Here is a 12,885-nt window from a genome sequence, read left to right on the forward strand (position 1 = left end):
TACACAATGATACAAAATACAATTATTCTTTTTTTAAGAACTAAATTCAAATTGAATTTAATTAGATATGTTTTGTTACTGCTGTTAACATATATTTGTTGTAGTTTTTTTTTTTTTTTAAGAAATGTTCACAATTTTCTCTGAAGTTCTTTTTCAATGTGAATTAAGAATTGTTTGCACAAACTGATAAAGAGATGTGAATGAGCCAAAATTGTATCACGTGTTTCAGATTTACTATTATAAATAGAGCAGGTTGCTCTTAGTTCTGTATTCGCCACCATGAGGGGAATCATCCTAGCATTTCTGCTTGCTGTGGCGGGTAAGTAAAATAATTAATAAATAAGGGATTCACATATGTGTACTGGGCTCAGCTTAATTCATTCAGAAATCAACTCAACCTTTTAATAATAATTATTTATCCAATACTTATGCTATCCTTTAAAATGTATTTGAGATGTGAAGTGACTTTCCAGATCTTTGTGGGCCAGCTCCATTTATAAATGTAGAAATCACAGAAAATAAAAGCAGCATTAGAGAGTATGAATCGTTCGGGGTTGCCATACTATTTGTCTTTATTGGCATGGGCAATATAGTATTAAAATCAATCCTATCAGCTTTTATGCATGCTAACGAACTCTACTTGGGGTGATAATTATACAATCATATAGAAGTATATTTGGGTAGAGCAGTCTTTCATGTCCTAAATAAAACACACTTCTACCTTACTTTAAACATTCGAGAAGGTCACACCAAACATAAAAAAGACAGTAAGTTACATACAAGTAAGTCTACATACTTAATCAAGTCAGTAGATGATATATATACACTAATCTCTGACTAGTAAGTAGTAATTGCAGCAGTTGAGCTGATAAATTATGTATCTCCTCTATCTTTAAAAGGACACTAAACACTAAATAAACAAATGCTAAATAGAATGATGTATTCAAAGCAAAATTAGCCTGAGATTAATATATATACAGTATGTATAAATATATATACTGTATATATATATATATATATATATATTTTTTTTTTTTTAAATTAATATTATGATTTTAAATATTAAATAAAATAAGTGTCTTCATAAAGCAATGGGCACCACCATAATGTAACCTAGGTTTCCTTCTCTGGTCAGGCCAATCAGCGACAGCTGATTCACTAGAGTGTTCAACCAATGACTTCCACTTCTAACTGGAATGGGAAATTCCACAATTTTTAGAATTAAATTGCAGGGAAAGGGGATACAATTATTTAATAAAAATAATAAAAATTAAAGTATATTACTAAGCTGTTTTTACTACATAAAAAAAAACTGTTTAATGTCCCTATAGCTTTGACTGGACAACTTTTTCTCCACTAACTAATAATCCTTGGAATTCAATTTCAGTTTCCAAAACTTAATATTAAAATTTCAAATTAATTATAGCTAGTCTAAAGGGTTAGCAACAAATATTTGTATCTATCCATTTAACCAGAGATTTGATATAATTAGGCCTTTAAGATCAATAGTATGTTCAAATTATGATCCCTGGCTTTAAATTTGGATGGATTTGGCAATATGTTTGAAAATTGGATATTTATGGATTTATGAATATTTGACTTGCTTTCATTCTAAAAGCAAGTCATATATATATATTTATTTTAAATAACCAACTTGTACTAATTTTGGCTATGCATGTTGGATGTGAAGGGTGATTTAACAACTAATTTGCATTTACAAAATAGGTTACATAATTTTTCTCCAAATCGTATATTAGTGTATACTTATAATGTTATAAATAAATATCAGTCCTTAACTTGTAAAACCTGGTGTGTTTGGGACCCTCAAGTGTAGAGCAGATTCGAACAGATCTTTGTTTTGCAATACTATATTTTATTTTAAGAAATATTTGGACCTAATTTTCCTGTAATAAAATCCATTACAATGCTGACAAATCTCATAAGTTTCTTTCTGTTTTACTTATAGGCTCTGAACGATCAGATATAGGTAGGTCTAACATATCTTATATGTATGCTGTTTTGTGTAATGCTATAAATGTAATAGCTGATTGATTAATACTTTAATGTTAATATATTTTAGAGCCTGTTTTTAGCCAAAGCAAAACTATTGTATATAACTATGAGGCTGTTATTCTGAATGGACTTCCTGAAAATGGCTTGGCACGGTCTGGTATTAAAGTGAACTGCAAATTTGAGATCAAATCCTTTGCTCAGAGGATGTACCTTCTCAAGGTAAAAATTAAACATTTAAATGTTGATACTAAATATTGGATATTAATTGTACTTTTAACCAGAACTGGAATGGCTATTTTATAAATGAAGATTTCTGTTGAGGACCACTGGTCCGACTGGTAGTTTTTGGCTGTCCTCACCCATTTGCCATATAAGCTGTAGCTGCAAGAATACCATATAAAATATGTCACTGGATACAAGTGGGACACAATGGCATAATAGCTAAGAAAATGTCCTCACTTTTTTACATTCTTTGTTTTCTATAAAATTTAAATGTGTCTCATATTCCAGTACATCGTACATGTTGTAAAATAGGTGTGTTCCACCAATGAGGAGCCTATGTCAGGTCTCCTTACCTGCACATTTTTTGCACTGCTATACTTTTCCAGGCAGGGGCTGGACCTGCTATAAGCCCTGCTTTGGGATCTAACATGTATTTGTTGCTGGCATTAACACATTTAATGTATGGTGTAGTTGTACTTTAAATTTCTACCCTGTAGATGGTATCTCTGTACCAGTTTTGTGACTAAATGTCTACTGTTTATCCTGCCCAATATCTTATCCAGACAGAAATATATTAGCAAATATTTCAATTTATTCCATTGGTGAGAAACAATATCTCTAAATTCAATTATGAGATATATTCAGTGACAATCAAAAGTTGACAATGTTTCCACCCATCTGTGCCAGGCTTGACCAGCTGCCATGGTAGGTATTTAATTTGAGCCAGGCACACTGGCTGAAGTAATAAATATACATTTATAGGACAATAGAAATTTGTTTTTAAGAACTAGTACTAAAAAATATTTCTAATAAAATAAATGCAATTATAAAATTCAAGATTGATTAGAATTTTATAGATCTTTCAGGGATTTAATATTTTTTATTGGGTATAATATGTTGCCTTCATTGTCTACAGAATCATTTTAGTAATAGTGTACATTGTATTATATATCTAGCTAAATCCATCATCTTTTTGTGCACCTTCAAAGAAAAAAATCTATTTTTTTTAGATTCAATCTCCAGAAATAAAGGAGTACAATGGTGTGTGGCCAAAGGATCCATTTACGCGGTCATCCAAGTTGACAAAAATAATTGCTGATCAGCTTACAAAACCTGTAAAGTTTGAATACCACAATGGACGGGTTGGAAACATCTATGCCTCCGATGATGTCTCAGACACTGTTGTCAACATTTACAGAGGAATCTTGAACTTGTTCCAAATGACCATAAAAAAGACACAAAATGTTTATGACTTGCAAGAGGTTAGTTTTGTGTTTTATAACATATTGCTCAGTAAAATTATAACAATTGCTACAAATTTCATTGACTAAGGTTGGGCAAATCTTATGGTACATTAATTAAAAGTAATAAAAGCTGTCTGCAAATGTTGAATTACTTGTCAAACATTCATTACTTGTTTTGCAAGTTAAAAAGTTCAATTAAAATGTAGCATTAGGTTATAGAATACAAATTCAATTGTTGATTGTCTTAAACGTCATGGAGAGAGAGTACAGGAATCAGCGATATATGCAATATGTATATGTTGCAATGTTATAGTCAAATGTTGAATTTGAATATGCTGCTGTTACATTCAATATTCATATGCTGGTGTGACAGAAACATTCAAATTTCAAAACATATGTCAAGAGGAATTAATACTACAATTTGATTGACACAATTTCAGCATTTGCTTTCTATACTGTTGATTTCTTAAAGAATGAAACTTATGTTAATATGTACAGAATTTTCTAATTAGTTATTTTGTAGTATTTCTTAAACTCTACTTAAGTGGGTCTGTGATTTGCTGATGGATTTTACATGATACAGGTGGGGGGGGGGGGTTAAGTAGCTTTTTAAGTTTACCTTTTAAAAATCCACTGTTCATCAAATAATTGCTATTGAATTGTATTTTTTTTTGTAGATCCATTTATTATTTTATCATCTTTTAAATACAAAACTAACATTTCTCTGCTTACATTTCTAATTATATATATTTGTGTCTTAGTCAAGCATTGGTGGGGTCTGCCACACCAGATATGTGGTTCAAGAGGACAGAAGAGGAGATCAAATCATTGTAGATAAGTCTACAGACCTGAACAACTGTCAAGACAAAGTATCTAAGAATGTCGGCATTGCATTCTTGGAGTCCTGCATAGCTTGTAAACATGTACGTACTGTTTATGTTTAGCTTTTATAGAGGAAAAGGAAAATAACGCATCACTTCCACTAAATACGTTTTATATATTTTAATTTAGCTGGGAAAAAATTTACGTGGAACAGCAACATACACCTACAAGTTGAAGAAGAGGGAACAAGGCGCTTTTATAATGGAAGTTTCAGCACGGCAGATATATCATTATTCTCCATTTGCTGAACTCAATGGTGCTGCTGTTATGGAAGCCAGGTTTGTATTTGTAATATTATGGCGTATTTTGTCATCTTATGTTGACATTATATCCAAATACACACTTCACCTGTATTTTGTATTTGGTTGAGCTAAACTCATTTTTAGTAGGCTGTCTTCTGGAGAATGTGATCTGTTAGATCAGAGTTTTTCAACTCCATTCTTCAAGTAACAAGCTGGGTTTTCATGAAATCTGAACTAGATTAAAGGTGAAATAATCTCCTGATGTGCAAGAGCAGGTTAGTAACCATGGTTACCGATCAAGTGATTATTTTACCTGTGCTCTCAGATTTCATGAAAATTTGGCCTGTTAGGGGTACTTTGAGGACTGAATTTAAGCAACACTGTATTAGACCATGTCTATGTTTCTTCTTTGTTACAATGAAGAGATGATAAAAACATTTAAATTGATATAAAACGTTTTTATCTGCTCATTATTTGATTAGACTGTACAATATTTTGAGCAAATGTTTCAGAATTAGCACTTACATATCCTATACATATTTCAATTTTCTTTAGCATTTTATAATTCCACCCATGTAGGAAGGCTGTTCAGTATAACTACTTGTATTCTCTATTGCACTTACCTAGATGATTTGTATACCATACACATTTATTGCCCAAATATCAACTACGTTTTCTGTAAAATAATGCTCTTTTTCACAATGGTTAGAAAATTGTAACCAAATTCTAAGGCTGTTTTGTCTATGAAGTTGGGGTTAATCACATTTTACAGTATTTATGTTGTTATGGTAAACTAAAATATTTTTGTATTTTTTGGGCTAATCATTTAAGAATATTTTTTTTGGTGTTGTCAGTAACAAGGTTAACTCCTTTATTCATAGTGTGAGTATTATATTTAGAGAAATGATAAAACCATTGGAAGATGTATATGTCTGTCCAGCTATAACATGGTTGACATATTCACTAGTCTAAAAAAATAATATTTACAAGAAAAACAAGAAATCTCATTCAGTAAGAAATAAATATAATTGACCTAAACTATATTTGCTTATTTAATGCATATTTAATTATCTATATGGCTATATCTATCTTTCTATCTATGTAGTAAATCTTCCATCTAGAGTTGGTGGAACATTCATTTTGAATGATAATTAGAAAAAAAAAATAATACAGGTTCTGGAACCAGCCTATAGGCTTTGTCTGTATTATTTTATTTATTCATAAAATATTTTACCAGGAAGGATACATTGAGATTTCTCTCGTTTTCAATTATGTTTTGAATAATTATACTAAATGACTAGATGAGCATAATTTATAGAAAATAATTTGAATTGCAGAATATGAATTAGCATATTTAATATTTGATATTCTTTCTACACCATAGACAAGTAATAACTTGGGCAGGAACCAAAGGTGGTCAGACGTATGCACCACAGATTCAGCTGCAGAACCGCGGTGGGCTTCATTATCAGGTGGCTTCTGAGGTGTACCAAATTCCTATCCATCTTATGAGAACCAAGAGCCCTGAAGGACAGGTACATAATAATTATTAAAATCATTAAACTAAACCACAAATCATAGCATTTCAAGATCTATTTGCTAAATAAAGCAATATATTCTGAAGGTGAGACAGATACATTGCAATATAATTATCAAAAAAGCCCCTAAAGATTTTTCACCATTCTGATGAGTTTTTGATCATCTTGACTTTAGTCTAATCAATTTCTTGCATGATTAAGAATCTCACACCAGTGTTAATTTTCCCCAGGTAATTCAGTGCTTTTTTAATTTCTATAAAATGATAAATGATTGGAATTTTGTATTTATGATTGTTTTTTTATCGTCAATAAAATAGATAGAGGAAACTCTGCAACACCTGGTACAGAATAATCAACAGCAAGTGCACAATGATGCTCCAGCCAAATTTTTGGAACTTACTCAGCTTCTACGTTTATCATCTACTGAAGGCCTCCAGGGCATTTGGAAGCAGTATTCTGCTAGACCTCAGTACAGGTATGAACCAATCAAATGCTCAAAATGCTCAGTGATCCCATCTAGTGTAATCTTTTGTGCTGATCCCAAAGTATGTTGCAAACGTTATAAAGTAGCCCATAATAGTTTGCACTGGAATTCCCTTTAGTGTCACATTTGAAATACACAGTTATGCAAACATATTTCTTTAAACATTATCACTGCTACAACAATATCTCCTAACATGTAAGCAACGTGCTATTGATACAGCCAGAGGTCATGTGCATGTGCATAGGTAAGGAGCGTGTGCCAGTCATGTCAACAAATATGTCACCTGTCTCCTACTTTTGAAAGCTTCAAGCGCTCCCTAAAGACTCTATTTAGGGATGCATACAACCTACACTAACCTTTCTTAACTCCATTGCTATCCACTTAAACCCCTTAGCATGTAAGCCTTTGAGCCCAGCTGTTTGTAGGTCACGTTCATAAGAGCCGACTACAAAAGTGCAACTCTCGGCAGGGCCCTCTACCCATTTGATCCCTTAAATGGTACCTTGTATACCACCTATGTTATAGTGGAATCTGTTGGAGCTCTACAAATATCTGATAATGATGACCTGCTGTACTCAAACCATGTGTAGGAAAAAAATAGCACTGAACAATGAATAATTTAGATTTGTGAATATAATTTTGTAGATATGATCATTAGAAATAAATAAGATTCATCCAGGATTTTTTATATATAAAATACTTTGATAATCACTTTTGTAGTTGAAGCCTATAATAAACCTGAATGATCATACTGAGCTTTATGTTTGATCCAGACGTTGGCTCTTGAATGCTATCCCTGTTGCTGGAACAATGGATTCCCTGAAGTTTATTAAGCAGAGTCTTCACAACCAGGACCTGAGCCCTCATGAAGCAGCAGTAACAATTACACTGGCAATGCAATTTGCAAGATCCAATCAACGTGCTTTCCAAGTTTCCGCTGTAAGTTATTTCAGATATAGATATATCTTTTATCCTACTTCTGGTATGTTGGTAATACCGTTAAAGGTAAAAACAAATTTAAACTTAAATGGATTGAATAGAGCATGAAATTTAAAACAACTTTTTCCTTTACTTCTATTATTCATTTTGCTTAGTTCTCTTGGTCATCTTTGTTAAAGAGTAATCCCAGTTGATCACAGGAGCGTGAAGGTGTCTTTATTTATCTGGTAGCAGTGTTTGCAACAATGTTTATGGCAATGTTATATAGTGTTGCAAATACTGCTGCCATAGAATGATAAGGACACGTGCATGCTTCTAAGGTCCAATTAGCCAACCTAGGTTGTATCTTTAAAGGGACATTAAAGTCAAAATTAAACTTTCATGTTTCAGATAGAGCATGCATTTTTAAACAACTTTCCAATTTACTTCTGTTATCAAATTTGCTTTGTTCTCTTGGCATCTTTTATTGAAGAGTAAAACTAGGTAGGCTCATAAGAGCTCAGGAGTGTGCACGTTTCTTTAGTACTCTATGGCAGCAGTGTTTTGCAAAATATATAACAAACCTACAAATAATGTTGCAAAACACTGCTGCCATAGATTACTAAAGACACGTGCACACTCCTGAGCTCTTATGAGCCTACCTAGTTTTACTCTTCTATAAAAGAGAAAAAAGCAAATTTAATAACAGATTAAAATTGGAAAGTTGTTAAAAAATTGCATGGTCCATACAAATCATGAAAGTTTAATTTTGACTTTACTGTCCCTTTAACATAGGATACCATAAGAGAACAAACCAAATTTGATAATATAATAGAAGTAAATTAGAAATTTGTTTAAAATTTTATTATGCTCTGTTTGAATTATTGTTTAATTTTAACTTTACTGTCCCTTTAAAACAGCATAACTTATGTAATTAGTATTCAATCGGCTTTAAAATTAAACACATCAAATATAGATAAACAAAAGAATATAAACAAATACAAATATAAAAACAGTATTTTAATGATAACTGATTTGAAACAAATCCTTAAAGGGATAGTAAACCCAATTTTTTTTCTTTCATGATTCGGGTAGAGCATGCAATTTTAAGCAATTTTCTAATTTACTCATATTATCAATTTTTTTTCGTTCTTTTGCTATCTTTATTGGAAAAGGCAGGAATGAAAGCTTTGGAGCCGGCCTATTTTTTGTTCAGTACCCTGGATAGGGCTTGCTGATTGGTGCTTGCATTTAGCCATCCAATCAAGAAGCGCAACCCAGGTTCTCAACCTAAAATGGGCCGGCTCCAAAGTTTTTATTCCTGCTTTTTCAAATAAAGATAGCAAGAGAACAAAGAAAAAATGATAATAGAAGTAAATTAGAAAGCTGCTTAAAATTGCATGCTCTATCTGAATCATGAAAGAAAAATATTTGGTTTAGTATCCCTTTAATCATAGTAACATGAAAAATAGATTTTGAAGCCACTCTAGTTTATAATATTATTTATTTATAATTCAAAGTATTTAGACAAATATGAGAGTTTTTTAAAAAAAATATTTTAATTCTATATTTATTTAAAAAAGTACTTAATTGCATATATAATTGTATGTATATATGCAAATATATAAGATATTCCACACATCCAAAAATGGGTTCCATGTAATTAAGCAGCAAATTCTGCCATGGAGCCCTTTTTGACTGCTGCTTCTTACTATTTCTGGCACCTTTGAGATGGTGGATAGAAATCACACCAAACATTTAATTTTGGGTGATTGACAGGCCCTTCTCTCACATGATTAGTCACACGAGAGAAGGAGGATTCATTACCCACTTGAGTGTGTAAAGGTACATATGGGCAGCAGACATACAGTGTAAGTTGCCGATTCACTGTGAAACTGGGCGGACAAATTCTGAAGTTGGGAACCTCGTCCACATCTGCTTTGTACATGGGGCCCAATTTGTGCATTTACAAACATTTTCTTTGTAGAACATCTATTAACTATTTGTTTCGGTGTTGTAGGAATTAGTAAAAGATCCAAAGATACAGAAATATCGTCAAGTGTACAAAGCTGCAATCCTTGCTTATGGCTCCATGGTGAATAAGTACTGTGAACATCTGAGTGGCTGTCCAGAAGCAGCTTTAGAGGTGAGTATTTGTTAATGTTGTGTAACAAAGGCAAGGCCAATCCTAATAGTAATCCTGCTGTGCTTTCTAGAACACACATTTGACTGTTTTAACTGATTATAATTGAAAATTCTAATTACAGTGGCTAGCTAACAGAAGGATAATAATATGAATTTGTTGTGTTAGACTTGTGATAGTTATTAATTCCAGCTTAGGTATTTTTAATTTGTATAGAAAAATCATAAATTATTGTTACTCCCATTCACATAAAATATTTTCATTAGGTTGAACCAGGCAAATCTCCTCCCATTTTCTGCCCTACTGTCTGCATATTTTGGGAATCTGTGGATCAATGTTGTCCTCATTGCTTCTTATAGTTCATTCCATTCTATTTTAGCCCCTCCATGATTTAGTGGCTGAGGCCCACAGCAAGGCACATGAAGAGGATATCTCCCTGGCACTAAAGGCTTTGGGTAATGCAGGGCAACCTCAAAGTATCAAACGGATCCAGAAGTTCTTGCCCGGCTTTTCCTCTGCTGCTTCCCAGCTCCCAGTCAGGATTCAGACTGATGCTGTCATGGCTCTGAGAAACATTGCCCAACAAGATCAAAGAAAAGTAAGTGATATTTATTTCTAAAGCAGTAACATTTTCTTCAGTAATGTTGCCATTGGAAAACTAGCAAAAATCAGATACAAAATGAGGAAAGGATAGACGATCATTTGATATGGCTCCTTCTGTGTGACTGTGGTGTACAGTACTGGCAGGCTTTTCAGCTTACATGCTAAAAGTAGAAATGAGGGGTTTATAAGATAGGGAGAGGGAACTAAGGTGATAAATAAGAGAACTCAGTTAGTGTAAGTGGTATGTATTCCTTAACACTAGTGTTTTAGGCAACACATGAAGCTCTGAAAGTCTGGGGGGCAAGTGGGTCGAGGTATAGAATTCCAGAAAATAAGTGCAGTTATAGAAACTTCCTGTAGGTGGCAATGTGAGGAGGTAGTAAGAGAGGAGGAAAGAATAAAGTTTTGGGCACAGTGATAGGAGTGCAAAAAGAATATTTGAATTAAATATCCCCTATTAATATATTGGTGCAATGTTGTTTTCTTACTATCTTAGGTGCAAGAAATCCTACTCCAGGTCTTCATGAACCGCAATGCACGTACAGAAGTCCGACAGATGGCATGTTTGGCATTGTTTGAGACTAAGCCAGGTCTGGCTTTAGTAACAACCATTGCCAATGTGGTGGTAAAGGAGAGCAAAATAAATTTGCAACTTGCAAGTTTTACATTCAACCAAATAAAGGCCTTGTCCAGAAGCAGAGTGCCACATCTTGAACCCCTGTGAGTACAAGAGTAACAATGGTTGTTTTTCATTCCAATCAGATTATACATATAATAATAAGAAATACTTATTGTTATAAACTTCCATATTTATGATATCTGTTTTATATCTAGGGCTGCAGCTTGCAGTGTTGCCCTTAAGATAATGAATCCAGCTATTGACAAATTAGGATTCCGATACAGCAAAGTTTATCGAGTAGATCATTTCAAATGTAAGTAGGTGCATAAAAACATTCCTAGTTATCTTTACATGGTTTAAAATCTTTAATTTGGAGCCATTATGTTTTACTTCATGTAGATAAAAAATGTACTGAGTCATTTTATCCAGCCTTGTGTAAATATAATTTGCTAATTTAGCCCTCAGATACACTCTGAAGCTTTTCTATATTTTATTGATATATTTGATTCCTTAATGCCAGTGTGCATTTTTGAAATCTTTCTATGTAATGGACTGATCTACTTATATTTTGTCCTTTTTTATCCTTTTTATTTTTGTTGTGTGTTTGCTAATATGATGTATTTGTATGTTAGTCATTATTTTATTCCTTGGCTGAGATATCATAGATGTTTATACAAATCATTACAAATAATCATTTCCTTACTGATCTGCTTAGTGGATCACGGTTCCTCATGTATAGTGCAGCATATTTGTTTTGCATTAATCTACTATATCTACTGTTTCATAAATATTTATGGTGTCTTCTCATAGATTCTCTAATGGCTGGTGCTGCTGCCAAAGTCTACATTATGAATAGTGCAAATACCATGTTCCCTGTGTTCATTCTCGCTAAAATCAGAACATATGTTGCGGGAGGAGCAACTGATATCATAGAGGTAAATTCTAAATTGCCTTTGGGGCAAGGCCCATGGTAATCTTCAAAATCAAATGTAACTACAGTATTTCTGTGCTGCTTTTCAGCCCCCCCCCCCCACACACACACACACATTGGAATGTGCATGAATTTAAAAGGGACATAATACCCAAATGTTTAAACACTTGAAAATGATGCAGCATAGCTGTAAAAAGCTGACTAGAAAATATCACCTGAACATCTTTATGTAAAAAAGAAAGATATTTTACCTCAAAAGTTCCTCAGTAGCCACATCGGATTGTAAAGGATTTCTAAGCAGCATATTAGTATGTCTGTCCTGGGACAGCTAAGGGGATGAGCCTCGTGCACTCTCATATTATTTCCCTATTCAGGCTAAAGGAAGCTTAATATGAATTCTCATGAAAGTTAGGTAAAATCTCATGAGATCACAGTAAAAGAGTTCATGACCTCAACACTGCTGATGCTGATTGGCTGCAGTTCATTTCTTCATATTTTTATTTTTTTTACCTGCAGCTGGGAGCAGCTGAGTATAACTTTTTACACAGAACTTACTCTGCTGAGCTGAGGAGATTGTGAGGTAAAATATCTTCCTTTTTTATATAGAGATGCTCAGGTGATATTTTCCTGTCAACTTTTTACAGTTATACTGCATCAGTTTCAAGTGATTTAGCATATGAGTATTATGCCCCTTTAAATAAACTCCCACTTCCATGAATAAGGACCAATATATGATGGTGTACATTATCAAAAATCTGACTGAATACAAAAACAAAATTTCAGTTGCCAAACTATGGAGCTTCTTTTTTTTATCACCAAGAGAGATTATTGACAAACTATAGAAAACACAATAATAAATTAGCACAAATTAGTTCTGCATTTATTCATGCCATTTACACTTTTTTCATTTTTAGAATAAATAAATAGAAAAATAATAAATCAAGAGAAAACTAGGAGCTAGCGAAGATAAAGAGGGAGAGAGAGAGAGGGAGAGGGAAAAAAAAGTTGAAAATGAAAGCTTCCCATTATTATTAGTAAAATGAGAG

General features: G+C 32.9%; 1 protein-coding gene across 1 annotated transcript in view; it reads left to right on the forward strand.

Moving 5' to 3' along the window:
• The first annotated feature begins 273 nt into the window (after positions 1–273).
• LOC128640821 (vitellogenin-A2) overlaps positions 274–12,885 on the forward strand; it is a 33,103-nt gene continuing 20,491 nt past the window's right edge. The window contains exons 1-14 of the mRNA XM_053693245.1: positions 274–319; positions 1,967–1,987; positions 2,081–2,232; positions 3,246–3,497; positions 4,241–4,402; positions 4,491–4,639; positions 5,988–6,138; positions 6,459–6,616; positions 7,399–7,564; positions 9,564–9,689; positions 10,066–10,284; positions 10,786–11,009; positions 11,124–11,221; positions 11,719–11,843. Of these exons, the coding sequence (XP_053549220.1) occupies positions 280–319; positions 1,967–1,987; positions 2,081–2,232; positions 3,246–3,497; positions 4,241–4,402; positions 4,491–4,639; positions 5,988–6,138; positions 6,459–6,616; positions 7,399–7,564; positions 9,564–9,689; positions 10,066–10,284; positions 10,786–11,009; positions 11,124–11,221; positions 11,719–11,843 (2,043 nt within the window). The 5' untranslated portion in view covers positions 274–279. The remainder of the gene's footprint in view (positions 320–1,966; positions 1,988–2,080; positions 2,233–3,245; positions 3,498–4,240; positions 4,403–4,490; positions 4,640–5,987; positions 6,139–6,458; positions 6,617–7,398; positions 7,565–9,563; positions 9,690–10,065; positions 10,285–10,785; positions 11,010–11,123; positions 11,222–11,718; positions 11,844–12,885) is intronic.

The sequence above is a fragment of the Bombina bombina genome, chromosome 10 (genome assembly GCF_027579735.1).
Source record: "Bombina bombina isolate aBomBom1 chromosome 10, aBomBom1.pri, whole genome shotgun sequence".
Lineage (NCBI taxonomy): Eukaryota > Metazoa > Chordata > Amphibia > Anura > Bombinatoridae > Bombina > Bombina bombina.